We start from the raw sequence: 27,936 nt of genomic DNA on the forward strand, positions 1-27,936 counted from the left end.
GGCACATTGGCCAGCAAGCTACAAAATGATTTGTCCCATCCTGCCTGTTTTACTTACACAGCCAATCAATACTAGCACTTCCTACCATTCAACATGTTTTTACAGCATAGTCCGATCCATCAGCATACTGGGTACTGAAGGTATGGGAAGTTACTAGTACTGCTAGGCTGGGAAAAAGTAAGAGTAAACTGACTATCATGTTAGGCTTACTAATTAATTAATGATTCCAACACCTAACTAGTGACCCAATCCAAAGCCCAATCAAGCCTCCCATTGGCTTCAGTGGGTTTTAGATCAGACTCTTTTCCCCATTACTTGAGCTGAAACACATTGCATTAACTCTTCCCACTAATCTTACGTGGCAAAGTTGACGGTTACATTACTACCCTACTCGAGCTAAAAGCATGCCTGATTACCTAGTCTTTGGACAGGGAATACCTCGGAGGTTGTTTACTGAAACAAAATGATCAGCCTTCCACAATGCCTGTTCTGCAGCTTTCTGCAGATGTTTATAGGCCAGTTAGACTATGCCCCTTAGGGCCAGTTGTCCAGATGTGTGTGCGTGTGCACACTTTCCTTATGTCTTTCCAAAGAGAGTGAACTCTAGCCCCAAAACAGCTTACAAGACTTATCCAGGCAGGCACCTGGGTTCTTCCTAGTTTTCATTTTCCACGGGTACTCTGCTGTTAATCCGAGGGAAGGCGGGGGGAGGAGAGGAGAGAGGGGAAGCAGCCAGAATCAGAGGTAAAGTACTGAAAATATCCAAAACCAACAAGTCTGTTTTTTCTCAGCCTGACTGCTGTCATCACCTGAAGTTTCTGGCTGCAAAAAACTATTTCACTGACAAGGAACTGGGAGACTTAATGAAGGTGCAATATGGAGGTTACTTACAGTGAATTCCCCGGTGACTGCATCAAACCCCACATGAATCGTATGTTCAAAATCTGAAGGAAGAGAGATCTCAGGACGCTCTTTCTCTTTCTTCTTATTGGCTAGAGGCAAAAATGTTAACATGCACTTATTTTCTGCATTTTTTTCATTCATGCAAGTTTTTACAATCAGGTTCAGTCAAAGTAACCATTTTAAACTGGGAAACAATTCAAAAGGAAGCTTATCTGCTACATAGACCCAGGTTAATGAAGTGCCAACCTAATGTATACCCCTTTTTCGAGGTGGCCCATGAGATTGTATTTGATTTTCTTCACATGACCAAATCCAGATTACAGCTACTGAGAGTTAAGCAAGGAATCCACTTTAAACAACTGTAAAAGCCTTCTTAGACATCTATAAAAAGGAATCAGGTAGGTAAGTTATTTCCACCATCATTTCTCTTTTTAATCAAGCCTTCATATCCAGCGGCTAATACTTGATTTATTTTTTCAAAACTCTGAAGTTTGTCCTAACAGATTTTGGTGCTTCTTGTGGAAAGAGCTTGCTTGGGAGCGGGGGGAGGGGGCGGAGGGGAATCAATAAAAGTTGCATTTGCATTTCCTCTCCCTCCTGTTATAGCCCTTTGGTAAAGTATTATATCTTATGGCTGTCCATTCCCAGCACTCTGCTCCACTGAAGAACTGAATGGCAGCACCACATCCACGACCAGTTTTACTGAGTATTCAACTGACAGTAAACAAAATTTTGGCCCCTGGCTGGTGACCAAATCAAAGTACTTGAGGAGCACTCACCTTTTGTGCCTGGCACAGTTTTTGAGCTACTATGAATGACAACCCTTTATAAGACAAAAGGTACCTCCACTAACACATCCAATTAGGAGTTACGGTGAAATAACTGTATTCATGCAACAAATTTTGTTTAGGTTACAAAAACATCTGGGGAAACCTATCCAAATCCCGGCAAAACCCTAGTTAAAATATCAAATATAAGCTTATGAATATATCTAATTGTAGAACATATTTACATGAACTCCCAAATACATCTCTAAAGACTACATATAATTCATACACTATGTTCAAACAGCAGGAGTTCAGAGACAGTACAAGCTGAAGTATTTGGTTCCTTTGGAGAATCATCATACTTTACAAACAGAAACCATACAGGTAGATAGTATAGGACAGGGGTCGGCAACCTTTCAGAAGTGGTGTGCCGAGGCTTCATTTATTCACGCTAATTTAAGGTTTCGCGTGCCAGTAATACATTTTAACGTTTTTAGAAGGTCTCTTTCTATAAGTCTATAATATATAACTAAACTATTGTTGTATGTAAAGTAAATAAGGATTTTAAAATGTTTAAGAAACTTCATTTAAAATTAAATTAAAATGCAGAGCCCCCTGGACAGGGTGGCCAGGACCCTGGCAGTGTGAGTGCCACTGAAAATCCGCTCGCGTGCCACCTTCGGCACACGTGCCATAGGTTGCCTACCCCTGGTATAGGAAATAGCTACACCTCTACCTCGATATAACGCTGTCCTCAGGAGTCAAAAAATCTTACCGCGTTATAGGTGAAATCACATTATATTGAACTTGCTTTGATCCACCGGAGTGCGCAGCCCCGTTCCTCCCCTCCCCCTGGAGCACTGCTTTACCGTGTTATATCTGAATTCGTGTTATATCGGGTCGCGTTATATCGAGGTAGTGGTCTATTTGCAGGTTCTTCTTTTATCCTAATGCGGTGCGCATCCCTGTGGAACAGTTTTGCCACTTCAGTTGAAATAGAATGTGCTACAAAGGGGACTAGAATGTATTCGAATTTCTATCTGCAATGTGTTTTAGTGACTAATCCCACTTTGAGAGAGAAGATGTTAATAAAATGTTTATGTAGAATGCACATTGCATCATCTCTAGTGCTTTAAATTGAAAATTTCTGCAATATACCCTTGAAACCAGCTATTCCTTTCCTCCCTTCCCATCAGTTTAATACAAATATTTAGGGAACTGATTTACAAATTCTCTTCACGTTCCTAGACTGACTGGCTCTGCAAATCTGATATGACGCCACACTAACCATCACAAGGTCTCCAGAGATACATGGGGCCATGATTTGGGTCTTTAGGTGCTGCTGTAATACAAGTTAATAAATAACATGGCAGTTGCAGGCTAAAGGAAGATCTGATATAAAGCACTGGTTTTGGAGGGGAAGGGAGAACTTTCACCAAAGCTGTGGGAGTCATGCTGTGAATCTGCATGTTTGGTCAGCAACATGCATGACAGTTTAGAAAGAGAGCACGAAGAGATTGTGCCTTCCCTTCATTTGTCCTTCACACTCCCTGGGTGCATTCTTAAGGATAGCCAAGTTATATAGAAAATGTTATATGGCAGCAATTTTGTTGAGAGACTTATTTCCACAAGCAAGTTTCCTGTTCTACTGAGAGAGCGCGGTGGGGAACTGAGTGAATGCAGTCTTTGTTCTATAAATATTCACATTTTGCACTTTTACTTGCATCCGAGCCAAGTCAGACTTCTACCTTAAACACTAAGCTAGTGGCTTTTTATTTTGCCTTTCCTGATGAGTGACTGCGTTGGGTCTGCCAATTGATGGCATTAGTGAAGTCCCTCATCTGGTGCCTGAGCTTACTGTGTGTGCATGCATCCTGCACAATACCATAGTCAAGACACAAACCAGGTCCCTCTTGGTTCGCAGGCAAACCAATATGAGCTGTGCTAATCTCATTTCAGAAGGAAGTGTTTCTTTCCCTGTTTGACCTTATTGCCACTTTACACATCCAGTTAGTTGGCAGAGAAAAGTCAACTTTCCCCGAAGTTAGCGCACACCGCCCTTTGTACTGAAAGTATAGGGTATTCTGAATTCTTTATTCCCATGTCCATAGTGTTGCATTTATCCCAATTAAATAATTACCTGCTGCATTTCTGCCCAAGATCCTAACCTCTACACAATGTTAACTGATAATTTATTTTCCTTCAGCACTTGGAAGAGACAACGGTAATATATTACGTCAGAATGCAAGGGGTTTTCCTTTCATCTATAACGAGTTGTTACTTTAATTTTCAGTAATAAGAGGTCATATCCTTTCAGTGTATGTAACCTTTTATTGTATATAACAAAATTGGCTTTTCCTAGCTTGCCACTTGCAAGTGATTGCACCAAAAATTGGATTTAAAGGGTCATCAAGTTCAGTTTAAAGGAACAGTCAAATCTGTAAGTGAAATTAGGTTCTATATAGTATGTTCTATCAAAAAACTTGTTATCCTTCACTGGATGCTCATTCCTGGTGACAAGCATTATAGATCACTTCAGGAGACTTGGCATACATGCATGGCATACCTCTGCTTAAAGACTGCATTCAAAACACTGATAACATGTAAATTAAATAAGGAATTAGATGTCTATATTTAACCCCACTGTCTAAACATTTTGACACTTTTCTATGCCCTGCAACCCAAATCACATACACCCTATGTGAAGTGGTGAAATATAATGTGATGGACTGACTCCTCTGCAAGAATATCCGTAATTCTTGCTTGCTTATGTTACAAATGATCTCTGATAAATTGGCCAATATAAACACAGCTGTCAAAGTTTGGGAAATGTGAAATCACCCACCACATCTGCAACAATTATTACAGATCAAAAGATGACAAGGAAATCGACAGTGTTCTGTCTGGTTTCTCCCAGTCACACTATTATTATGCTAAAAAAGCATCTCTTTGGCAGTAAATTGTGACTCAGCTAAGTGGTGACTTTTTCTTTTCTCTTGTAAGGGAAAGAACAGCTTGCCTTTTTTCACCTGCTCATTTCATTGTTTAATTCCCTTCTATCCCCATTTCATTCTGTTCTTTTCTCTGGGTCCTTTCTTTTCTCCACCCTCTTATTGCCTTATTCTAATCATTCCTCCTTCTCCCTTCTTTTCTACCCCAGCATCCCCATTCTTTTATTTCTCCTCCTTTCCCCCTTATCCCGTCAGGTTTGTTCTTCCTCCATTTTCTCATTTTTTATGTATCTGAGGAAACTTAACTACCAAAGGCCAGATTCTGCTCTCAGCTACACCAGTCTAAATCTTCATTGGGTTTAACATTGTTAATACTACTATCATTTACACCAATATAGCTGAAAAGTGGATCATATGGATTCATTTCCTTTGTGATAATTTAGATTTAATTTCCTGTAATTTCCTTACTGTGCCACCACTTCCCGCTATGTGGTAGTAGTTATTTTTGCAGAGCAGCAAATCCAGGTGTTTCGATGAGAATGGAAAAGAAGGCTCTATCTACCGGACTGCAAAAACCCCAACAACAACCAAAAAATCCCACCCCACAACCCAGGCAATTTCCTTGAATGGCTCTGCTCCCAATTTTCCTGAAGGAACAGAGCCCAGCTGGGAGGAGACGCTCAGCCTCTGAATCCCCCGTAGCTACTGACTACTATCATTATTACTTAAGAGGAAGGAAGGTGGTTAGAGCACCAGTCTGAGACTTACAAGACCTGGTTTGAATTGCCTGCTCTGCCACAGGACTTTCTGTATGACCTTGGGCAAGTTACTTAGTCTCTCTGTGCCTCAGTTCCTCATCTGTAAAATGGCAATAGTACTTCCCTATCTCACAGAGGAATTGAGGAAACACACATGACAGACAGAGGAACTTAGATACTGTAGTGATCATGAGCATATAATTACCTAACACAAATTATTTGTATTGTGGTAACACCCAGGGGCTCTAGTCATGGATCAGGCCCCCTTGGACTAGGCACAGTACAAAGAGTTTAGGAACTAACTGTAAAATGAGAGATAACAGGTGGATACAACGATCAGACAGGGGGAGCACAAGGAAACAATGAGACAGTATTGGTCAGCATGATAAGTAGCAGTCACAGCATACCAGCTGCCTACCCATTACAAAGAAAGCAGGTTGACAGAACATTTCAAGTAGTCTAGCACTTCTCAGGCCTGGTGAAGGAACAAAGGATACAAATGTCTAGTCTGTTTAAGGAGAAATATCCTATGATTCTCTTTCTCTCTCATTCTGTTTAAAAGAGCTGATAGCAGGATATTATAAATAAATATGTGATGCTGCAATCAGTTGCACTGGATCAAAATGGCCATGTTAAAGTAACTTTGTGTTTTTGTAACAAAGACTTTCAAATTGTGTCACTGTGTAAGTCTGTGAAGAATGCACAAGCCAGCTGATACCCTGACATACAAGCCAGCCAGGAGATGAATCCACTTCAAGGGATTTGGCACATCCTGAGCATCAAAGCTAAATATTCTTACTATTTCACACAACAAAATTAAAATACAAAATCCTAGTCACTTCACTCCTAGTCACACCTGTAGTGATGAAATCTAAATAACTGCTAAATTGTTTCTGATCTTCTATACGAGAAGAAAATTAACTACTTTTTTGGTTGTTGCAGATTATTTTGGGCAAGGATTCCTTCTGGATCTCTCCTTTTCTGTATCCGTTTCACACACTACCTCATGCTGAGGAAGTTTTCCCTCAGAAGGCAGTCAATACCACTCTGATGCCAGCCAGAAGGGGAAGTGACCCAAGTCATTCTGTCACCCCAGGAGCTATGGTGGTTTTCAATCAAGGGAGTCAAGTCAAAATGTCACCTCTCCTTTTTAGTGCTGTGTTAGAGCCAGAAGAGAATGTGGTTTAAATAATCGGACCTGAGCCAGAGGTCCAAAGTCCTAAGTGGGATACACTCAGGGGCCAATAAGCCATCCTCTCCAAGGACACAGAAAGCAGCAGCAGGGTAAAGGGCAACTTGTAAATAGCAGGAGGGAGAACACTTCTCTTGCTGCGGGTGGTCCTCCTGGAGTATTGTCTTTCCTTCCAAGATCTCCTTTCCCCTGTTCCTCCCCTTCACCTCCCAGGCCTGCTGCTTTCAATTCCACCTGTATGGCCACTCTACAATGGCTACATCCTCCGCTTCCATTCGGCTGGGGCTTCCCCCACCCTGGGCTGGGGCCCCTTACGTCACCGGCAGCAAGCTGCTTCCCATGCACTGCGCTGCACTCTGAGCCCCTAGGCAGCAGTGGCTGGGAAGAGAGTGCTGCGCACTGGTGGGAAAATGCCTGCATGGGGCATCTCTGGCTGTCTAGGCAATAGGGGTTGGGGCAGGCAGGTGCCACGGTCCGCAGACCCTAGGACCGCACAGCAGTGACTCAGCCCCTATGGCCATAGCTCAGACATCCCCAACCATCCCCACCCAGTGACTCAACCCTGCCCCAATGCACATACAACCCTAACACCACCAGCTGCCCCACTATCCTCGTCCCACAGCACATTCACCCAGACACTTCCCATTACACCCTGTCCCATAGCACATATACCCCTAGCACCTCCAGTCAGCCCCCACTCACCTCTGAATTCCCCAACACCCCCAAATAACTCCACCCCAGAAATTCACCCCAATACATTCATAACATATATGCCCCCATTAACGCCTAATGTCTCCACTGAACCCTAGTCCAGTAACTTACTCTTAATACACTCTCAGACCCACCTTGTGCTGACACATTACAAACACCCCCCTTAATATACAATCAATGTATCACGGTTTAAGAACTGTATGCACAACATCCCCCTCTCCCCCATACACTCACTCATCCAGTCCCAACTCTGGTTATTCATAAGGCAAAGTGCAGCGGTAGTCACAGCTCCGCCTTATCTGCTCCCCAACCCTGTGTTGCCCAAGGCATCTCGTACCCATCCTGTGCATGCTGCATCAAGCCACTGAAATGCAGCTATTAGAGACTTTTCTCAAACTTCATTAAAATGGGGTACTAATAGCCTCTCCAAACAGGGACAAGTGGCTGTGATCATGTTACAAAGCAGGAGCTTCCATTCCCTTTGCATGGTGCAGATCCTGCAGGTCAGAAAATCAATTGTGGCAACAACCTGGAACTGGGAGGAGCTCCGCTGCTCTCACAGTAATGTCACAAAAAACCTTCTTATACAAGGGGAGATTTGCATCATTCCCTGTCTTGGTTCTGATATAAGACTCACTTCTACCTTTACATCTGCATTTCAACTAATGCAACACAGCCTACTGGCTTGACTGTAACTGCATTTAAAATACCCACCACCTTACCTTCCTTCACTCTGCAAATGCATTTAAAAATACAAGACATAGTTCTCTCCAGAAATTCAAATAACACAACATACATTCCTGGTTTACATATTTAAAAAATCCAAGACACACTTCTACCGTAATTAAGGTGTTTTTGTTGTTGTTTAAAAATTACACACCCGCTTCCTCATCTCTACAAGTGCAAATAAAAGCAAGACCCCTCTCTCCATTCTTTAAATGCAAATACATTTTTTTATAAATTCAAAACACATGCCTCCCTTAATTTTGCAAATGAAATTTGAACCTTATTTCCTTGGTTTCACTCTGCAAATGCAAGACAAAACCCAGTCTAAACCGCAACTGCATTTAAAAAATGCAAGACCACTTGTGTGTTTTACTGTTCTGGTCAGCTACCCAAAGATAGTTAATTAAACATCACCTCCTCCTCTTTGAAAATATGGCATTAGAATTATAGTAACATAACGCTTTGGGGAGTTTTTTAATTAGCATGTCCCACAGATGAAACAGAAAGAAAGCACAGGCAGAAAGTAAACACAGCAACCAACACATTACAGGAAGAGAGAAAAGTAGCCCCTTTGCACTGCTGATACTTTACTTTTATCCCCTCCTCCTGGGAAGATGGAGCGCAGCCTGGCCTTCTTGTTCTTCTCTTCTGGGGCCATGGGGAGCGGTTTAGAGCTGTGGTTCAACGCTGAAGAATCACGATTGTTGCTGTTCATTCTCAACGGAGGGGCTGGAGGTTTCTCTTCAATATCCAGACTATCGGACATCTTCAGCAGCCCTCACAGCCTCCTGTAAAAAGCAGTACAGAAAGCTACAGATCACCAAGCTTGGGATGCTGGGAGGGGAAGAAGGAACCAAGGAGGGGCATGTGGTAGAAGTTTGTTTTAGCCTTTCGAATCGGGTACTCTTGGCGCTATAAATAAATACTACTGCTAATCATAACTGTGGTAAAATAAATGTTAAAGCGTTTTAATCCCAGTTAAAGCCTTTTAAAATTATATTTAAAACTCATTTTCGTCCTACTTACAAACAGGGTTTTCATCCCAAACCAGCACAGACCTACCAGAGCAAAAATTAGAGATATTCATTGAAAATATCTGACATTTACAACTTCTGCAATGCAGAAAATTGCTTGGCAAGGGGGTAACGGGTCACAAATATTGATTTCCTCCCTGCTTCATGCTTGCTGAGAGTACCCCAGGGAGTGTGGGGGCTTCATTGGAAGGGAGGCATTTTTTCAAGGGAAACTATTCTAAAGCAATAATTTAAAGTATTTTACACATAAAAACGAACTATATGTTTGCCTCAAAATCAAGATTAAAAAATCAGAAAAATCACCACCACATATTGGAAACCATATTATAATCATCTTTTGGAAGCTTCAAACTAAAATCAGCTCTGAGTCCCACCCCACCCCTAGTGCTCTGTATTACCATACAGGTTTGTTATTGTAGGGTTGCTTATGATGCTTGGCTGACTGTACCATTTTGTTATTGTAGGGTTGTTAATGATCATTGCTTTGTGCACTGGTTTGTCACTCATAAGTGCTGGGCTATGTATACCGGTACTGTACATTACTTTAGTCACAAGGGCTTTTTTGCTTCATAATTGTAGTAAGAATTACCTAGAAATAATTATATAAGTTTTGCAAATAGATGTGTGTGGGGGGAAGCAAATCAAATTTTCTGTTTCACAACCTCTCTCCTATATCTATAATATAAGTACAGGTCTGTCGCATCTTACACACATTTAACATGCGCGATTTCAGCTTTATGCGGTCGGCAAAAACAAAAACAAAAAAAGAGAAAAATAACAATTTTAATACTGTACCTGTAGTGCGGGCGATTTCGCCCGCCATTCAACTCAATATAATTTTGACTATATGTGGTTTTCGCTTTACACGCTAACCGCGGAACGGAACCCCCGCGTAAGATGAGACTCGCCTGTACAAAGTATGATGCTATCAAACTGGGGTAAGAAGCAAGCAGTAATTTGGTCAAATAAAATCTTAATACATAAGACCTGAAAATAATATCTGATTTAGAAAGGATCGTTCATCAATGTTAGATATATTAAACTTTTTTAAAAGGGTCCAATTCTATAAACATCCTGCCCTCAGAAGCCCTCCAGTCAGAAAGGGCTTATATAACCCACTGGTGAGTGTGTGTTACTTACAGGTCCCCATCTGTGCTGATCCGCAGATGAGATGAGTTGTTACAGCCCCCAGCTAGGCAACCAAGGCTCTTTAGCTTAAGCTGAAGCAGCTTGTAGTTTTAGCTCTGGAGGCTCCCAGCGTGTGTGTCGGCTAAAGATGGCAGCCATCACACTTGCAAGGTCCCACCCTGAGGCCCTATAAACGTAAATCTTATGCTCAAGGTTTGGCCAAGTGAAAGTTATTGTTTGCAGGATTGGGGATAACGTCTCTAAGAGTAACTGCGTTAACACTGACAGAGCTAAAATTCTGTCAAATTCTCCTATAGTACAACCGTTTGTTATGCATTAATAAAATTAACATTGGCTTCAGTGAGAGAGTTACATGCATGTATACACTAAAGGGTTGGTTCCAAAATTAGAGAAGTTCACCCCAGTATAAATTTGTTATAAAAACTTGGAAAAAATATAATTTTTGTTGTTTTTAAAGTACTGCACACAAATTGATTGTTTCATGATTTTTGGTCTTTATTACTGTATTTATTTTACCTGAATTTAGCCTTCATGAACTCACAGATTGACAGGCTTTGAGATTCAAATCTTTTTTCCCGCAGATAGGTACAATACAGGAAGTGGCAGTGCAAAACCAGCTGACGTGCCTCATTCTTGCACTGGAGATGTGATAATGGATTTTGCAATGAGTGGAGCTTTAAATCCAGTTCCTACAAACTAGGTTCTGAACTGAGACACGCCCCTACGCCACCCCACCCCATTTCATACAGGCTATTACTAGGGCTGTTGATTAATCAAAGTTAACTCACGCGATTAACTCAAAAAAATTAACTGCGATTAAAAAAATTAATTGCGATTAATTGCACTGTTAAACAATAAAATACCAATTGACATTTATTAAATATTTTGGATGTTTTTCTACATTTTCAAATATATTGATTTCTATTGCAACACAGAATACAAAGTGTACAGTGCTCACTTTATATTATTATTTTTATTACAAATATTTGCACTGTAAAAATGATAAACAAAAGAAATAGTATTTCTCAATTCACCTCATACAAGTACTGTAGTGCAATCTCTTTGTCGTAAAAGTGTAACTTACAAATGTAGATTTTTCTTGTTACATAACGGCACTCCAAAACAAAACAATGTAAAACTTTAGCACCTACAAGTCCACTCAGTCCTACTTCTTGTTCAGTCAATTGAGAGCCACTGCCTTAGGGTATGTCTGCACCCATGGCTGGCCTGTGCCAGCTGACTCAGGCTTGTGGGGCTCAGGTGAAGGGGCTGTTTAATTGTGTAGATGTTTGGGTTCAGGCTGCAGCACAAGCTCTGGGATCCTTCTACCTCGCAGGCAGAGCTGTCCCTTGGGCAGGGTGAATCAGGGTGACTGCCCCGGGCCCCGCGCTTTGGGGGGCCCCACGCTTTGATAAAATCAGGACTGTCCCAATATTTAGCCCTTTGTTCCGTGTCCCGACGATGTACGATTGGGACGCCATTTGTCCCGATATTCAGGTGAGGGGGTGGGCAGGAAGGTGAGGCAGGCAAATGGGGTGAGGAGGCGAATAGGGAGGCAAGTGGCAGGTGGACAGGCGGGAGGGCGGTGAGGAGGTGGGTGGATGGCGAGAAGGAGAGTGGCGGTTGGGCGGACGGGGGAAGGGCGCCAGACGGAGGGTGAGGAGACTAGCAGGGAGGTGAGGGGCAGGCAGGTGGGTGAGGAGTCATGCAGCAGGCGGGCAGCGAGCAGGAGAACGGCGGGCGGAGGGGTAGCGTCCTAGGATTTGAGCTGCAACCCGAGCCCGAACATCTACACCGCAATTGAACATTCCCTTAGCCTGAGCCCCGCAAGCCCGGGCCAGCCACAGGTTTTTAATGGCAGTGTAGATACACCCTTAATGTATTATAAATGGTTCAGTCAGCTTCCAGCCACAGAATTTTGCTCTGTGACAAAGAGGTTTATGCCCTCCTCACATGGCCTTAGACAATTCTTACAAACTATGAGCTAAAGGCCACAATAATCTCAAAGGCGTTTATTTATCGTTAACCCAGCTATAAATACTTTTCAGTGCGCCAAAGACAGCCTTCACCCTCTGAGATCACTAGCATTAAAGAGATGATAAAACCATTGAGGCAGCTTTTTAAATTTGTTATCAAAAGAAAGACGTTTATTTTGTGAAGTCTTTTGCACTGTATGAAGTTTCAGCTCTCCCACAGAATGGGGACAACTGTATCTGTTACTATATCTGTTTGTAAGCAATGCCAGTTTGCTGAAATAGGCCCTCCCATGGGATTTCTTTGCACAAAGAATACTATTAATGGTTTCTGGCCCAATTTGCCTATGATGTAATTGTTTCCAAGTTCTTGAAAGGAATACTATATTTTGTTCAGAGCTGTTTCAGGCTCAGTTTCAAGAGGCATATACAGCAGAATTATTCACTTCTAAGCCAAATAAGGGTGATAGTCTAAAAGGTTTAACGGTTGATATTAACTTTCTGAAAGTGTCTAAAGGAAAAATAAAGCAAGTCAGGAGGCAGTGCGCATGGAGACACTTTCAATTTACACTTTTCCTGCTCAAGCCCCATCTGCTGTCCTTTCCGTTTACATTTCAAACATCATAATACAGCACTGGCTTGAAACAAAAGAAAATTAACTGTGCCGGGTTGGACCTGGCCTTTGCAGTTCCCTACAGGAGGCTCCACAGTCCTACTACACATCGCCCCAGCAGTAAAGTGACAGGAAAGAAGCAGCAAAGGTGGGTCCTCCAGGCCTGTCTAGAGAGGCCTCATGGAAGCAGCCGATCAGAGCCCACCAGTAGGGTTACCATTCGTCCGGATTTACCCGGACATGTCCTCCTTTTTGTGCTAAAAATAGCGTCCGGGGGCAATTTGTAAAGCACTCACAATGTCCGGGATTTCCCCCTCCCCCGGCACAGCAGAGCGAGCGGCTGGGAGGGCTGCAGGAAAGTCCCGGGCTGGACTCCGGAGCAGCTGGAGAGGAGCTCCGCCCTGCATTCTGAGCAAGTGTCTCAGCACAAAGTGCAGCCCTCCCCTTTTGCAACTGGGAGCGGTTTCTGCCATGCAGCGTAGCAAAACGGGAGCGAGAGCACTTTGTGCTGATACAAGGGCAGCTCTCCCCTGCAACCCGGTCCGGACCAGGGACCGGGTTTTGTTGTGCAGGGCCAGGGACCGGGTTTTGTTGTGCTGGGGAGCTCAGCCACGTGTCCGGCTCGCACAGAGCCCAACACCCTGTTCTGAGCAGCAGGGTAAGGGGGGCAGGAGAAGGGGCAGGGAGGTTCTGGAGGGGGCAGTCAAGAAATGGGGGGGGGCTTTTTGGGGGGAGTGGAGAAAGTTTTGGGCAGTCAGGGTACAGGTAGGGGGTAGGGTCCTGGTGGGCAGTTGGGGGGGGGTCTTAGGAGGGGGCAGTTAGGGGACAAGGAACAGGGAGTCTTAGGTAGGGGGTGGGGTTCTGGAGGGCAGTTAGGAGCAGGGGTCCCAGGAGGGGGCAGTCAGGGGACAAGGAGCGGGGGGGGTAGGGGGCTGGGAGTTCTGGGGGGGAGCTGTCAGGGGGCAGGAGTGGGGAGAGGGATCGGAGCAGTCAGGGGACAGGGAGCAGAGGGGTTTAGATGGGTTGGGAGTTCTGGGGGGGGCTGTCAGGGGGCAGGAGTGCGGAGAGGGATCGGAGCAGTCAGGGGACAGGGAGCAGAGGGGTTTAGATGGGTTGGGAGTTCTGGGGGGGGGCTGTCAGGGGGTGGGGAGTGGTTGGATGGGGCGTGGGTGTCCCAGGGGTCTGTCTGGGGGTGGGGGTGTGGATAAAGGTTGGGGCAGTCAGGGGACAAGAGGCAGGGAGGCTTAGATAGTCCTGGGGGGCAGTTAGGGGCAGGGGTCCCAGGAGGGGGTAGTCAGGGGACAAGGAACGGGGGGAGGGTTGGGAGGTCAGGGGGGGCGGGAAGTGGGAGGGGCAGGGGCGGGGCTAGGGCGGGGCTCCGACTGTCCTCTTTTTTGCTCGCTGAAATATGGTAACCCTACCCACCAGGCTTAGATAAAAGGAGATGCCTGGCCTTAGCAAGTTCAGTTCCTGACTGGAATGGGAGGGCAAAGCCCTGCGGCTAGAGAAGACCCTGAGGATGCGGGCTCTGAGATTGGCTGGAGATAAAAGAGGCCCAGCAAAACAGCAGCAATAGATTGAAGTAAACAATATGTGTCTGCTGTAGATGGGGGCCCTAGGTTGAAATCTGGAATGGTGGGCAGGCCTATGTTCCCCTACTAGCCACAGGTAAAGTGGCATAAATCCCAAGAAGGGGACAGGCCTAGGGTTACCATCCGTCCGGGTTTCCCCGGACATGTCTGGCTTTTTCAGCTTTAAATGGCCGTCCGGGGGGGGGATTTCTAATAAAGTAGAAATGTTCGGGATTTCCCCCTTCCCCTCATGCAGAGTGTGGTGCGGCTGATTGGACGGCTGGGCCTGATTGAAAGCCGCTCGCAGCCACTGGGGCCTCTAGCAGCCAGAGTCCCTCCCCCTCCCCCGCAGAGCAGCGTGGCACAGTTTTTGGGTCCACGTGGAGCCCACAGCTCTCCCTCTGCCAGGTGAGCCGGGGAGCAGGGCAGGTGGGGGGGGATGCAGAGGCTGCAGGGCGAGGAGGAGCAGGGCAGGCAGGGGCATAGAGGCTGCAGGGGCAGGGCAGGTGGGGGGCGCAGAGGCTGCAGGGGCGGGGGGGTGCAGGGGCTGCAGGGCGAGTGGGGAGCAGGGGGCACAGAGGCTGCAGGGGCGGGGGGTGCAGGGGCTGCAGGGTGAGGAGGAGCAAGGCAGGCAAGGGCATAGAGGCTGCAGGGGCAGGGGGGTGCAGGGGCAGGGCAGGCGGGGTGCAGGCTGCAGGGCGAGGAGGAGCAGGGCAGGCAGGGGCATAGAGGCTGCAGGGGTGGGGGGTGCAGGGGCTGCAGGGCGAGTGGGGAGCAGGGAAGCACGTAGCAACCCCCAACCAAGATCAATGCGGGAGGGAGGAGGGGGAATACGGGGTGCTCAGAGGAGAGAGCAGAGTTGGGGCAGGGACTTTGGGGAAGGGGTTGGAATGGGGGCGGGAGGGGTGGGGCCAGGGGCGGGGAAGGGGCAGAGTTGGGGGCGGAGCCAGGGCCCGTGGAGTGTCCTCTTTTTTAAATGTTTGAATATGGTAACCCTAGACAGGCCTTAACTGGGAGCCTAAACAAAGGGCTGAATTGAAGGGACCCAGAGCTGGGGCTCAGGACCCTAGAAAGCGAAACAGAGTCCAACAAATAAGCAGGTTAGTACCCTGGAAGTACCGTTTGGATTTTGTGACTGGGCTGGAGGGACAAGCTACTGAAGACTCACCATGGTCATTCAGCAACCTGCAGGAGGCACTGGGGCAAGAAAAGGACTGTGGAACTGCACCCAGCTTCTTGGAGGCATCAAGAGGTGAGTGTTCCTTTGCACTGTCATACCCAGCTTCAGACTTCCACCATAGGACTGCACAGTGTGTCCATACTTTAAAAAATCCCTCCTGCCCATACCATTCCTAATCAGACACCGCTAAAATTACCAAAGATTTTCCCTTTGTTCAGAGACACTAACAAGAATGGAAGATTAAAAACTGGCTTCCATTTTCTTATGTTTGCAAAGGCCATAATTCTTTGCATGTGGAGTTTACTTTTCAAAACAATTCTTTAATTGCTCTCATCAATAATGCTGACAATAAACCAGTCAGTGTATAGCCCAACACTCATGGGAAACCCTCTCATTACAAAATGGTATTTACATCCCACTGGTTATAAACAAGGACCTATGACTTCCATGACATAATGAGACCAAATTCCTTGTTAAGTACCCCTAAATTCTGCAGCAAAGTTTATTTATTCTCTCTCCTTCACTCCTATTCCCGTCTGTACTCTTAAATACACACATTTCTGATCACAGATGAAAAAAATCATTGGTGTAAGATTCCTTGTTGTTTATTTTGTCAGTGATTGTTTTTGAGAATGGGTGTTTGGTTTTGATTTTTTTGCTATGTTCTCCAGGTGGCGTGGCTCCCAGGGCCTCAGCAGCCATGATATTATCCTGTGACCCGGCTCAGAATCTCTTTAAGTGCCAGGGAAGGTGAAGAGCGTGTAGCCAACATCAGCAGCTTACCTTAAAAATCCAGGGCCTGGCAAATTCCCTGTTCACCAGGCAGCACAACTGGCCAGTCTACACTTCTGGTTCCCTCCACTCTTGGTTGCAAGATAGACTCCATTTCTAGATCCCTGACCCCCAGCTGCCTGGTTTTATAGAATGCTGCATGAAGCATGCTGTATTACTCTTCCCTGTGGGATAATTTGGACTACAAGAGGGACCTGAAGACAGGACCCAGCAGCGCAAAGACACAAAACAAAATATCCAGTGCCCACTACAGCAAAACTGCAAATTCCAGGATAAAAGTACTGAATTCTCAGCTTCTTGGAAAAATAGCCTATTCTACGGCCTAATGATTGCGGAATCCAAAGGACAGTGACTGAGGTGAATGGCAGTTCAAACCTCTCAGAGCTATTGTTTCAGGCTCTTTGCAAACTCAGGAAGACAACAGTATTGTTTACACTAGTCATATTTTCAAGATTCTCTCTGCAGCTACAGGAGCTAGAAACTTTAAAAGAACTGATTGTAGAGCACAATTTTGCAGTAAGGCATAAATTCCCTGGTAAATTCTGCAGCCAGAGAACTGCGGAATATATGAGCCCCGATTATAAGCAATTCTACAGTACAACTATGAACAGGATAATACTATTGAGCAACCTAAAGCAATGTACCAGCACACACCATCCAGCAAGAGTAGCATCAGGTCATCATCAATTGTACTTGTCTCTCCAGTTACCACCTCATCTGCCTTCTCCCTTTCATCTCTCAGAGCTCATTGAACATTTTGTTTTCAATTGCTGTCTGAAATTCCTCTCCTCAATTTCCATCCTAGACCCTGTCCAATCCAAGTTCTTCCCCTTGCATTCCACTGAAATTACTCTTGTTGAAGTCCTAGCTAAAGCCCAGATCTGGTGCTCCAACCTCATCCTTGGGCTGTCAGCTGCGTTCAACACCATAGACCATGCTCCTCCTCTTGAAATCTTATCCTGCATTGGCTTCTATGACTGTCCTCTCCTGGTTCTTCTTCTATCTTTCTAATCACAGTGTGTCTTTTGGAGAACCCTCTTTGTCACCCTTCCAATTTTCTGTGGGGGTTCCTCAAGGCTCTGTCCTTGGTCCCCTTCTCATCTCCCTCTACACCTTATCTCAATGTATTTCACCCAGAAATTCTACTACCATCTCTATGTGGATGATACACAGATCTACTTCTCTGCTCCAGACCTGTCTCCTGTCCAAGCTAAAATCTCCTACTTTCTCTGACATCTCCTCAGGATTGTCTAATCATCAGCTCAAGTTCAACAGGACTAAAACAGAGCTTGCAATTTTTCACCCCAAGGCCTTCCTATTCCTTTCTTGATCACTTTGGAAAACACCACCATCCTGCCTACCACTCAGGTCCATAACCTGTGTGGCATCCTTGACTCAGATTTCTCTCTAGGTTCTCACATCCAGATTATACTTAAGTCTTACAGATCCTTTCTGCAGAACATCTCTAAGATACGGTCTTTCCTATCCATCCACACAGCTAAAACTCTCACCCATGCACTCATCTTGGGTCTCAGTTACTGCAACATCCCTCTCTCTGGCCTTGAACAATGCAATCTCGTTCTGCTCATATCCATTCAGAATACTTCTGCAAAGATAGTTTTCCTAGCTTGTCACTTTGACCATGTCACCCCTCTCTTTGCATCTCTCCGCTGGCTCCCCCTTTTCTATCACATCCAACGTAAGCTGCAGATATTCATTTTTAAGGCCCTTCATGGCCCAAGTATCATCTCTCATTCACTACTGAAATGTTGACTCCCATTTCTGATCACCACATGACTCATCCCCCCTCACCCACTTGTTAAAAAACAAGTACTTTGTGCTCTCTCCCATGTTGCCCTTCACACCTGGGAGTAATTCCCTGTAAAACTAATGCATTGTCCATCCTCTCCTTAGCATTCGTGCCACTATGCCTATAAAAATTTGAGAACAGTTAGGCTGCTGGTGTGCTGAGCCATTGCCTATCACGGTGACCAGTATTGTCCCAATATTTCCTTGTGTTCCCCGTCAAGCTATCTGTATCCAGCTGTTGTCCCTTGTCTTATACGTAGACTATAAGATGTTTAGGGCAGGGCCCATCTTTTTATTCTTTGTACAGCTCCAAGCACAATGAGGTCCTGGTTCACGACTGGGGCTCCCAGGCAATATGATAAGCCATAATAATAATGCCAATAGTGGCATTCACTTACGCCAGCTGTTAGTTAAATGGACACAGTGGCACAAATTTTCTGAATAAAAGAATCTTTTATCTATGTATCTAGCTGTAACCATTATGCCTTTTTAACTAGTAAAACAAAGTAAAATATAACTCCACACACTACATGAATAATTGCAACTATTAAAAACCTATAAGCCCTAATTTAACAATGCCTCACATTTAGAATTGCTTTTATACAAGTCTCTCAAAGCACTTTCCAAAAATTTAGCAATTAAGCCTCACAAAACGCCTATCAGGCAAGTAAGCATTATTTGAGCTGAGCAAATCATTCAGATTGAATAATTTTTTAATTTACTCTCTGTTTCTGTTTCCAAGTAGTCTGTAAGGAGCTTATAATTGTCTCTAGTGTATTCTTTATTCAAAATTATTCCCAGAAAACTTCTACAAGTAACTCTTGGCCTCTGGACTCTTCCCAAGCAACTCATTCTGAGGACTGGATGTTCAAAATTCAAGCTGTGTCCAATCCAAACGCTTCTCTTCTCTGATTGGATAAACATAACTTTTAGAATCAGGTCTGATATGAATACTAATGTCGGAGTCCAAAATTCATTTGCGCTAAATAATTCTTTAATGTTGGTTTCAAATTCACTATTCCATGAACATTCCTGCCAGTAAATTCACTTACTAGAATCTTGTCAGAAAGTGAACACAGTACATTTGATGCTTTTGAGAAAATATGTATGGGAAATTTAATGGAGACGATTTAGATCTGGGTGACTATCATTCCCACTTGTCTGGCCCAGACTGCCATGTGACTCAGCCAAGGTCACACAGTGACTCATTAGGAGAGCCAGAAATAGAACTCTGCACGCTATTGTGTTTGTGTGTTTGTTTGTTGTTTCACAAGCTCGAATACCAAGATTTTTCTTTCAACTGAATTTCATTTTAACAAACTTTTCAGCCAGTCTCCGGTTCTAACCATTTGGCTACAGTACTTTCCATAGATTTTTGCACTCTTATTCTATACAGGAATCATGTCAGCAGTACCCAACAGTATGAAATAACGTGTCTAATAAGATTTCACCTCATTGCCCAGCCTGAACTCTTCTTCCCACCTGGTGAAGACTTGCTGTACTTCTCCAGGTTCCTCAGCATCCTGATAGCCATTCCCAGCATCTGCTCGGTTCAGCTGTATGGGACCTCTGACTCCCCTCCATTTCTATAGGCCAAGGGCGTACAGCAAATCGCCTATAGCGCATCAGAGGTTCAGTATGGAGGAAGTATTTATTCTGCAACATCTTCACTCACAAAAGCAGGGGGTAGCTTTTCAGTCTGAGCCCCAGTCCTGCAAAGCACATGTTTAACTTTACCCACTGAAGTCACTGATGCTTAAAGTTAAGCACATGCTTAAGTGCTTTGCTGAATCTGAGCCTAAATGCATTGGATAACCTGGAATGAATAGCATGTCCTGAATGGGATAAGGACACTAGGGATGCAGTGCAGCAGTGAGACATCAAGGAGGAAAACAACAGAAGGAGGGAGAGTCACTATCTGCCCTGCAGGACCTGGATCCAGGCCTAGAGCACATCCTGGCAAAACATTTTCCTTGTGTGCACTTCTCATCAAAACATAACACATCCAAAGTCTGTAGTCACCCCATGGACCTGACCACATGATGAACCATTCAAGCTTTGCTCTGAAGGTTTAGGAAATCAGACTGGGAATGGTGAACCTCTTGCAGATGGGGCAGCTGACATATAGGGAGGGGAAGCAAGTGTAAGATTGAGTTGGATAGTAAAACCGAGGAGCAGAGCTGGACAAAATTCAGTCAGTTTATTCACTCCCCCAAAAATGCAGCTTTGGGGAGACAAACTATTTGCAGAATTGGATTGGTTTTGGTGAACAGTTTTGGGAAATTAAAAACCAAAAATTGGAAAAAGTTGAATTCATTTTGACACTTTTGAAATGAAACAATTTGACTTTTCACTTCAAAATGTTTCCTTTTGAAACAGCTAGATTTGGCGTAAGGGTAAAAAACATCAAGATGTAACAAAACAAAAAAATAGTTTCAGGTAGAACTAAACATTGTTGTTCTACCCAAAATTGTCAGCTTGGCCACCAAATTGAAAAAAAAACAATTATTCACTCAGCTCTCCCCAGGAATTCCCAGTGACCAACATTGGGCCAGATTTCGTGATGTGCTTTTCAGGAGGCACAGCTCAGGAGAGGCAAAAGGTAGCTTTGAGCTATCTTTGCACCTCCTAGATTCTGGGCTGCTCCAGGGACCAGTGCTAAAGCTATCTCAGGGACTGCTCTAACTTATGGCAGCTTCGCCACAGCCTGGAATTATGGAAGCCCAGAGCAATCTGACATGCCTCTATTCGTGGAGCTCAGAGGGAGGGACAATGAAAGGCCACAAACACACTGCCCCTGCACTGGGGGAGTTTCCTCAGGGACACTCTGTCCTTTAAACTGTCCCTGTAAAAGGGGCTGTAGCGGTGCTTATTCCTCTAGATGTGCTTCCGCAGTCAGTGAAGTGTGACCTAATTGTGGGTCACAAGGGAAAGGCTGGTGGATCATACCCCACTGACTAAGAAAACAGAAAAATCCCTGTGTCACTAGGACACAGATGACATCCAGGGAGGAGGATAAGGAAGGAGCAACTCTCTTTTCTCTCTCCACCACCTATCCGCTACTATGGCTACTGCCTCCAGCTCATTCCACCCCTTAGTTCCCACCCCCCAATCCCAGAACAACTCATAAAATATTTTTTTTGTCATTTTGTGACTCACAGACCAAAGGTTGAGCACCACTGCTCTGGGCCCCAGCATCTAAGTACAGTGCGTAGTTACCACAGGGATGGACATTATGGAAAGAGCATAGAAGAGATAGATAGGAAAGACAATAGAAATATATTAGATCACTAGAACCCATCCTTAGAATTACAATCTTTATTACATAACATTTCCTTCAGTCCAATCAAGCAATAATGACATCGGGAATAAATATTCATGTGTGTGTGTGTGGGAGGGGGGAAGTCCACAAGATCTTAATTAACACTTCATTTGTCTGTTGGAAAATAAAAAAGAACCTGCAAGTTTTCCCTGTTTACTGATACAATCCACTAACAACTTCATGTAAAGGCTCTATATAGCAATAAGCATAAGAAGCTAGTCTTAAAATCAGTTAGGTCCATCAAAGACCCTTGCCCCACACATTCCAAACAAAGAAATGTTTTCTTGGGATTTGTCTAAAAAGGTAAATTATACCATTAAAAAGTAGGGTGTGAATGTAAAGCACTATAGTTTTAGTGCCTTTTTCTGGATTTAGCTTATGTTGCTTTGAAAGCAGTTTAAGCTAAGCCAAAAAAAGCCACTCTTATTCTGGAATTAAGGAGGGTCCACACTGGGGAGTTATACCGGTTTAACTACAGCAATTAACGACACCAGTATAATTATACCAGTATAACTGGGAAAAGATCCTTTAAACACATCCAACTGGAACTGAAATTGCTTCAGCCTGTTTCTTATGCCAACAAATAACACACTTTAGCCCTTGAAGTTTGACTTGCCTTGTCTGACAGTGTTTGACTGCGTTTCATGTGTTATATGCAGGGGAACACAACATCCTCGAGCATGTACAGTCGGAAGATGGACTGCTGCATCTCTTCACTGTCCAATTACCACACCCACTTTTCCCTGGCATGGAGTTAGTGCCAGAGAGGAAGGATGCTTCAGTGGCTAGGGCTCTAAACTGGAGAAGTGGGTTCAATTGCTGGCTTTTCCACGGAGTACTTGTATGACCTTGGGGGAGTCACAACTCTCTCTCGACCTCGGGACTTGTCTATGCTACAGATGCTTTACTTGTATAGCTACACCAGCAGAGCCCACCACTTAGATAAAGCATATGCTTACAGGAGGATTTTTTCTGCCGGCATCGCTACACCACCTCCCCAAACAGCATTAGGCTGGGTCTACACTTCAGTTATAGCAGCTAGCTATATTGGTCAGAGGTCTGGAAAAAAAACAACTCCCTGACCGACAGAGCTAAGCCAACAAAACCCCCAGTGTAGACATAGCTATGTTGACAAAAGAGGGTTCCTGTTGACATCATTCAGGGCGGAGCTGACAAACTCCCTCTGTTGCTGTAAGTTTCCTTCTTGACTCCCACCTTTTTCTTTCTTGTTTATTTATACTGTACATTTTGGGGCAGAGCCTATCTCTTACTAGGTATGTACGCCTATCCCAACAGAGTCCCATTCTTGCTTGTGCAATAATATAAATCAAGACTAGCTCTTGGTCCTACATTCTTTTGTGACCCCTAAACTCCCATTGAAGTCAAGGGGTGTTTAATAACATAACTGGCATTTCTCTCATTATGTTTCTTATTCTGTGTATATGAAAAAATAGACTTCATGCAATTTTACTAGCCCAAAGTCACCCTGTTTCCCTCACCCCTGCTGGGTTGGTGCCTTCTCTGCTCTTCTAAAGTTTACTCTGTTTGATGCATTCATAGAAGTTCTGCCGTGACAACATGAGAAGCATAAACCAGCTGAAATATTCTTGTTTTGAACATGAATACCTAATTACTTTGGCTCCTCCCCCAATGACACACTCCCCATGGGACACATGGAGAAGTCAATTCTGTCTTGAGATATGTGCATGTCTTTGGGGAAGTCAGGGGGAGGTGTGTGTATCACAGGGCAGAATGAGACTCCCCACTGCTGATGCAGGATATACTTGGCATGTCCTGGTTCATGTTCTACTAGACATGTGCCAGCTGTACCAAAATCACCACACAGGCTTTGGAAGGGATGAGACAGTTTAAGCAAAACCCTTGGTAAATTGTTCCAATGGATAATTAACCTCCTTGTTAAATTTATACCTTACGTCTTCTCTGAATTTGTCTAGTTTAACTTCCAGACATTGGATCATGTTATACCCTTCTCCGCTAGATTGAATAGACCACTATTAAATATTTGTTCCCCGTGTAGACAATTAAACTGTAATCAACTCCCCCCTTAACCTTCTTTGTTAAGGTAAATAGATTGAGCTCTTTGACTTTTCCAATCCTTTAATCATTCTCATGGCTCTTCTCTGAACCCTCTCAATATATCAACATCCTTCTTGAACTGTGGGCCCCAGAACTGGACACAGTATTCCAGCAGGTGTCTCACCAGTGCCAGATACAGAGGTAAAATAACCTCTCTCTACTCCTACTTGAGATTCCCCTGTTTGTGAATCCCAATCACATTAGCTCTTTTGGCCACAAGGTCTCACTGGGAACTCATGTTCAACTGATTATCTGCCAGATCTTGTCACTGTTTCGCTAGATGGAGTCTCCCATCCTGTAAGTATGGCCTATGTTCTTTGTTCCGAGATGTACACATTTTATTTGCATGTGCCCATTTCACCAAACAATTCAGATTGCTCTGGATCAGGGACCTTCCTCTTCATTATTCACCACTCGCCCAATTTTTGATACTGGATACCATCCAGAGGCCTGTTCTGTTAGGTGCTGTGCAAAGCTTCTGGGTTCAATTACAGGCAGGCATACATATCCCATTTTATTCCCCGGGAACAGTATTTTTTTTTTCTTTTGTTCCCCACCAGGCCTTTTTAACAGCCAACTAACTCTGTATATCTAACATTCACTTGCTGTGCTAGTGATCCTATTGCACATCTACTTGGGGGGGTTGGGATTATGGATCTAAAGCAGGCTGCAGTGGGGCAGCTGCCCCACTCTGGCATGGAAGGGGTTAAAGCAAGCCCGAGAGGCTGCACAGAGCCCCAGACAATCCTGGAGGGGCTTATTGGGAGCCAATCAAGTGGAGGCTTGAAAGCAGCCTATCAGGGCCAAGCTGGGCCCTATAAGAAGGCTGCAGGGCAGAGAGGAGCAGAGTCTCTCCCTGGAGGGCAAAGGGGGAAGAGGTGGCTCTTAGAGAAGCACCCAGGGCAGGGCAGGGCAGGGCAGGGCAAGGCAAGGCAAGGCAAGGCAAGGCAGGGCAGGGCAGGGCAGCACAGCACAGCACAGCACAGCAGAGGCTGGGGGCACTCTAGGCTGACAATTGCCAGACTGGGGCCCTGACACAAAGGGGCAGAGAAGGTGCTGGGACTATGGGGAAATGGCCCAGGGAAGCAGGCAGTAGAGAGTTGGAGGAGGGCAGTAAGTGGCTGCCGCTAGAGAGTCCCTAGGTCGGGGCCCAGAGTAGCAGGCATGCCTGGGCCCCCCTTTTGCCCCACTTGCCAGGGATGAGAGTGGCTAAGCCAGGCTGCAGTTTGCCCTTGGAGGAAGGGGCAAGACTGAGGATTGCAGTGAGCCGCTGAGGCGAGTGATAGAACCAGAAGCTGCCGGTCCTCCGGAAGGAAGGGAGAGCCAGCGGAGCAGGCACAGCTCGAGGGCAGCGTCCAGAAGCAGACGCCACAGTCCGGGAGTGACGTGGGTCTGACGGTGAGAATGGCGGAGACCAAGAGTAACGGTGGGTGAGACACCACTAGCGAAGGAGTGCCGCTGAAAGAGCTAATTCCCGGAGCAACCAGCAGGACTCGCCCCGGTGGCAAGCACAACCCGTTACACAGGCAAAGGGGAAAAGTGCAGCAGTCAGTGTACACATTGCAAACTGCCAGCTACTCCCCACTACTCCCCTGCTTTGGAGAAACAAGACAGGAAGAATAGTAGAATCCAAGTTTTCTCTATCATTTAAGTAAGTTAGAGGAAAATTTAAACCTACGTGCAGGAAGCACAGCAAGATCCACACAGAGCTTTAGCTGAATTTTTAAAAGGGGCAGCTGAAAAAACAATGTACAATTTTATATCCTTGTTATAAACCTGTGTTAAGGCAATTGTGGGTTTGACTGCACAAAAACATAAGAAAAATGCTTTGCTGCAGAGTTTCTCTAGCTTTTCCATACAGTGTCCCCATGTTGCAACAGTAAGACAGTTCAGGACTTCCCTCCCATCTAGACATAAAGAAAAGGTGAATGCAACCCCCTCCCCAGCACATGTTCATGGCCATCTAGGGATTGTGATCCCAAGCCTGAGAACACCTGGTCCATAGTAGTATTAGTTGCATAGAAAGACTGGAGTATCTAGAACTAAGTATGGTCCAATGGTTAGAGCAAAGTACCTAGGCTCTAGTCCCAGCTTTCTGCCACTGATTCAAGGTGTGATCTTGGGCAAATCGCTTTCTGTGCCTTAGTTTCCCTACATGTATTATAATATGTATCTCAGAGAAAATGGGGCCCAAATTTTCAAACTGCTCCAGCAAAATCATGCAAATCTTCTGATGTCAGCATGCAAGGCAAGGCTGCACATGCCAGTGTCTTCATACAACAGCTTACGTGCACATTGAGGGATTTTTAATACCTCAGTCAGAAAGGTGTAGCCGAGCACATGCATCTTTTGAAATATGTGAGCCTTCCTCCTTTAATGACTATTTATAAAGTATTTTGAGATTCCCCAGTACAAGTCTCTAGAGAAGAGTAAACTCTAAGGATGGCAGTAAGCGCTAGTGTAATCTGGTATCAGGTTTAAGTAAACACTAAAAACTAGGACCCAACAAAAATGCATATAAACAAAACAAAGAAACAAAAGCTCTGAAGAAAGATGGTGGGGGTGGGGGAGCAGAAGAAAATGGGAACTAAAATAGATTCCTAGTGTGTCAGCCTTTCCCTGCCAGGCATACCTCCGAGTTCTGGCATCAAAGTTTTAGCCTGGATCTCTTAAAACAGAGAATGAGCATTTACCCTCCTGATAGCTCAAGCCTACCACTCGTCAGTAACCTCCTGCTTTCATTTTACAACATCAGGCCTTTACAGAAACTTTTACAGAAAACGTTACGAGGTACCAAATGACTGCTGTGTTCTTATGAATTCCGCAGAAAACAGACCGAAAACCAGGCAGGGAGCTGGAGGGTAATGAGGCAAGAGATGGACTGAAGAAAGCTTGAGGATGCATTTTGCTCCTCCATCTGCCAGTGTTCCCTAGTCATTATAAATAAGGGCCTGATACACACATCCAAAGGACGTGTAACCCTCTCTGAAGTAAGCGGGAGCTCTGCCCCAATAGAGCAGGAAATGCCTTATTGCTGGCCGGCATTGGTTTGGGAGTTGCAATACTTCACATTTCCATTGTGATTACTTTAGCTGGGAAGATACTTCCCAGCTGTCCCAATTATTAGGAACATCCCTCATTTCAGAGCCAGCTTCACCTCTTACATATGTATGTGCTGCACAAGCCTGCATTGATATGGGCTAGAGTACAGACTGACTGTGTCACTCTCGCACTATCCCTGAGCAAGAGCTAATTTGCTTGGTGGCATGGGGCAGCCCAGCCAGATGGCATACACACTTCAATATGTCAGGCAAGTTCCTTCCAGGGCTCCAACCTCAGAGCACTCATGGTGTACCGTAGGAACTCTGCAGGATTTGGTGGAGCCAGTGCTAAGCTGCCAAAGTTTCAGCATGCTAATCTCCATCACGGAGGTGTGTACAGTCAGTCTTGAATTTGGCCCTCGTCAGGGGAAAATGCCCTTTTGCTTCTTTGTTCTGTCTATAGAGAAGAAGGATGTGGTGGTTAGGGCAGTAGCCTGAGACTCAAGAGACAGAGGTTCAATTCCCTGCACTGCCACAGACTTCATGTATGACCTTGGAGAAGGTGCTTATTCATTGTAAAATAAGATAATAGCAGGCTGCAGCTATACAAACATCTGGGATTGACTGGTATGCTGGCAAACTGAGTAGTCCACGTTGGGAGCTACAACAGTAAGGCATTACAAGTCACCCCAGGTTACAGGGCAAGGGTGACGCAGCTCCCTCCCTCCCTTCCTTCACTGGTCTGAACAACACAGAAGTCCGTATGTCACAGAAGTGACAAGCATTTGTATTATAATTGTGTCCGTCGTTGGGATCCCTTTCCTATTTTAAAGGCCTGTGCAGTACTGCCAGCACCAAGCATTAAAAAATTGATAGTTTGGGGCCTGACTCGTGAGATTAACTATTATTTTAAAAAATTTCATATGTTTAAGCCAATGTGGGAATCTGTATATATTACCTTCTGGGTTTAAAGCATTTAGCTTTTGTGTCTTCAAGCTTTTCTCTGCGAACATGAGGGCATTTAAATGAAAGTGGAAATTTCTTATGTAATCACATGACTTCAAGAGCTGGGGCTTTTAAAAAACAAACATGAGGTCTGCAACAAAAATACAAGAGTTGACAATACTGCCTGTGTCACATTTAAGACTGATGTAGTGTGGGGAAAGTATTACTTGTGCATCCTACCTGAGCTGGCAGCACAGAGATTCAGGAGGTGAAGTGAAGAAGTTGGATTTGGTGGAAGGTTCAGTTAGACAATAAGGCCCGGGTACTGTACTGTGCTCTATGTGGGCAAAGATCACAGTGCAGATTTGGGCATTAAATCCTCAACATATGAACCAAGGAATG

General features: G+C 44.8%; 1 protein-coding gene across 6 annotated transcripts in view; it reads right to left on the reverse strand.

The window, feature by feature from the left end:
- The window catches only part of PAK3 (p21 (RAC1) activated kinase 3), a 194,211-nt gene that overhangs the window by 49,831 nt on the left and 116,444 nt on the right, over nucleotides 1-27,936 (reverse strand). For all 6 annotated transcript variants that reach the window (XM_008170040.4, XM_042851056.2, XM_008170041.3 and 3 more), the window contains exons 2-3: nucleotides 8,600-8,796; nucleotides 892-992 (exon numbers count right to left, since the gene is read on the reverse strand). In XM_008170040.4, coding sequence (XP_008168262.1) covers nucleotides 892-992; nucleotides 8,600-8,774 — 276 coding nt within the window. In that variant the 5' untranslated portion in view covers nucleotides 8,775-8,796. The remainder of the gene's footprint in view (nucleotides 1-891; nucleotides 993-8,599; nucleotides 8,797-27,936) is intronic.

Source organism: Chrysemys picta, chromosome 9 (genome assembly GCF_011386835.1).
Source record: "Chrysemys picta bellii isolate R12L10 chromosome 9, ASM1138683v2, whole genome shotgun sequence".
NCBI lineage: Eukaryota > Metazoa > Chordata > Testudines > Emydidae > Chrysemys > Chrysemys picta.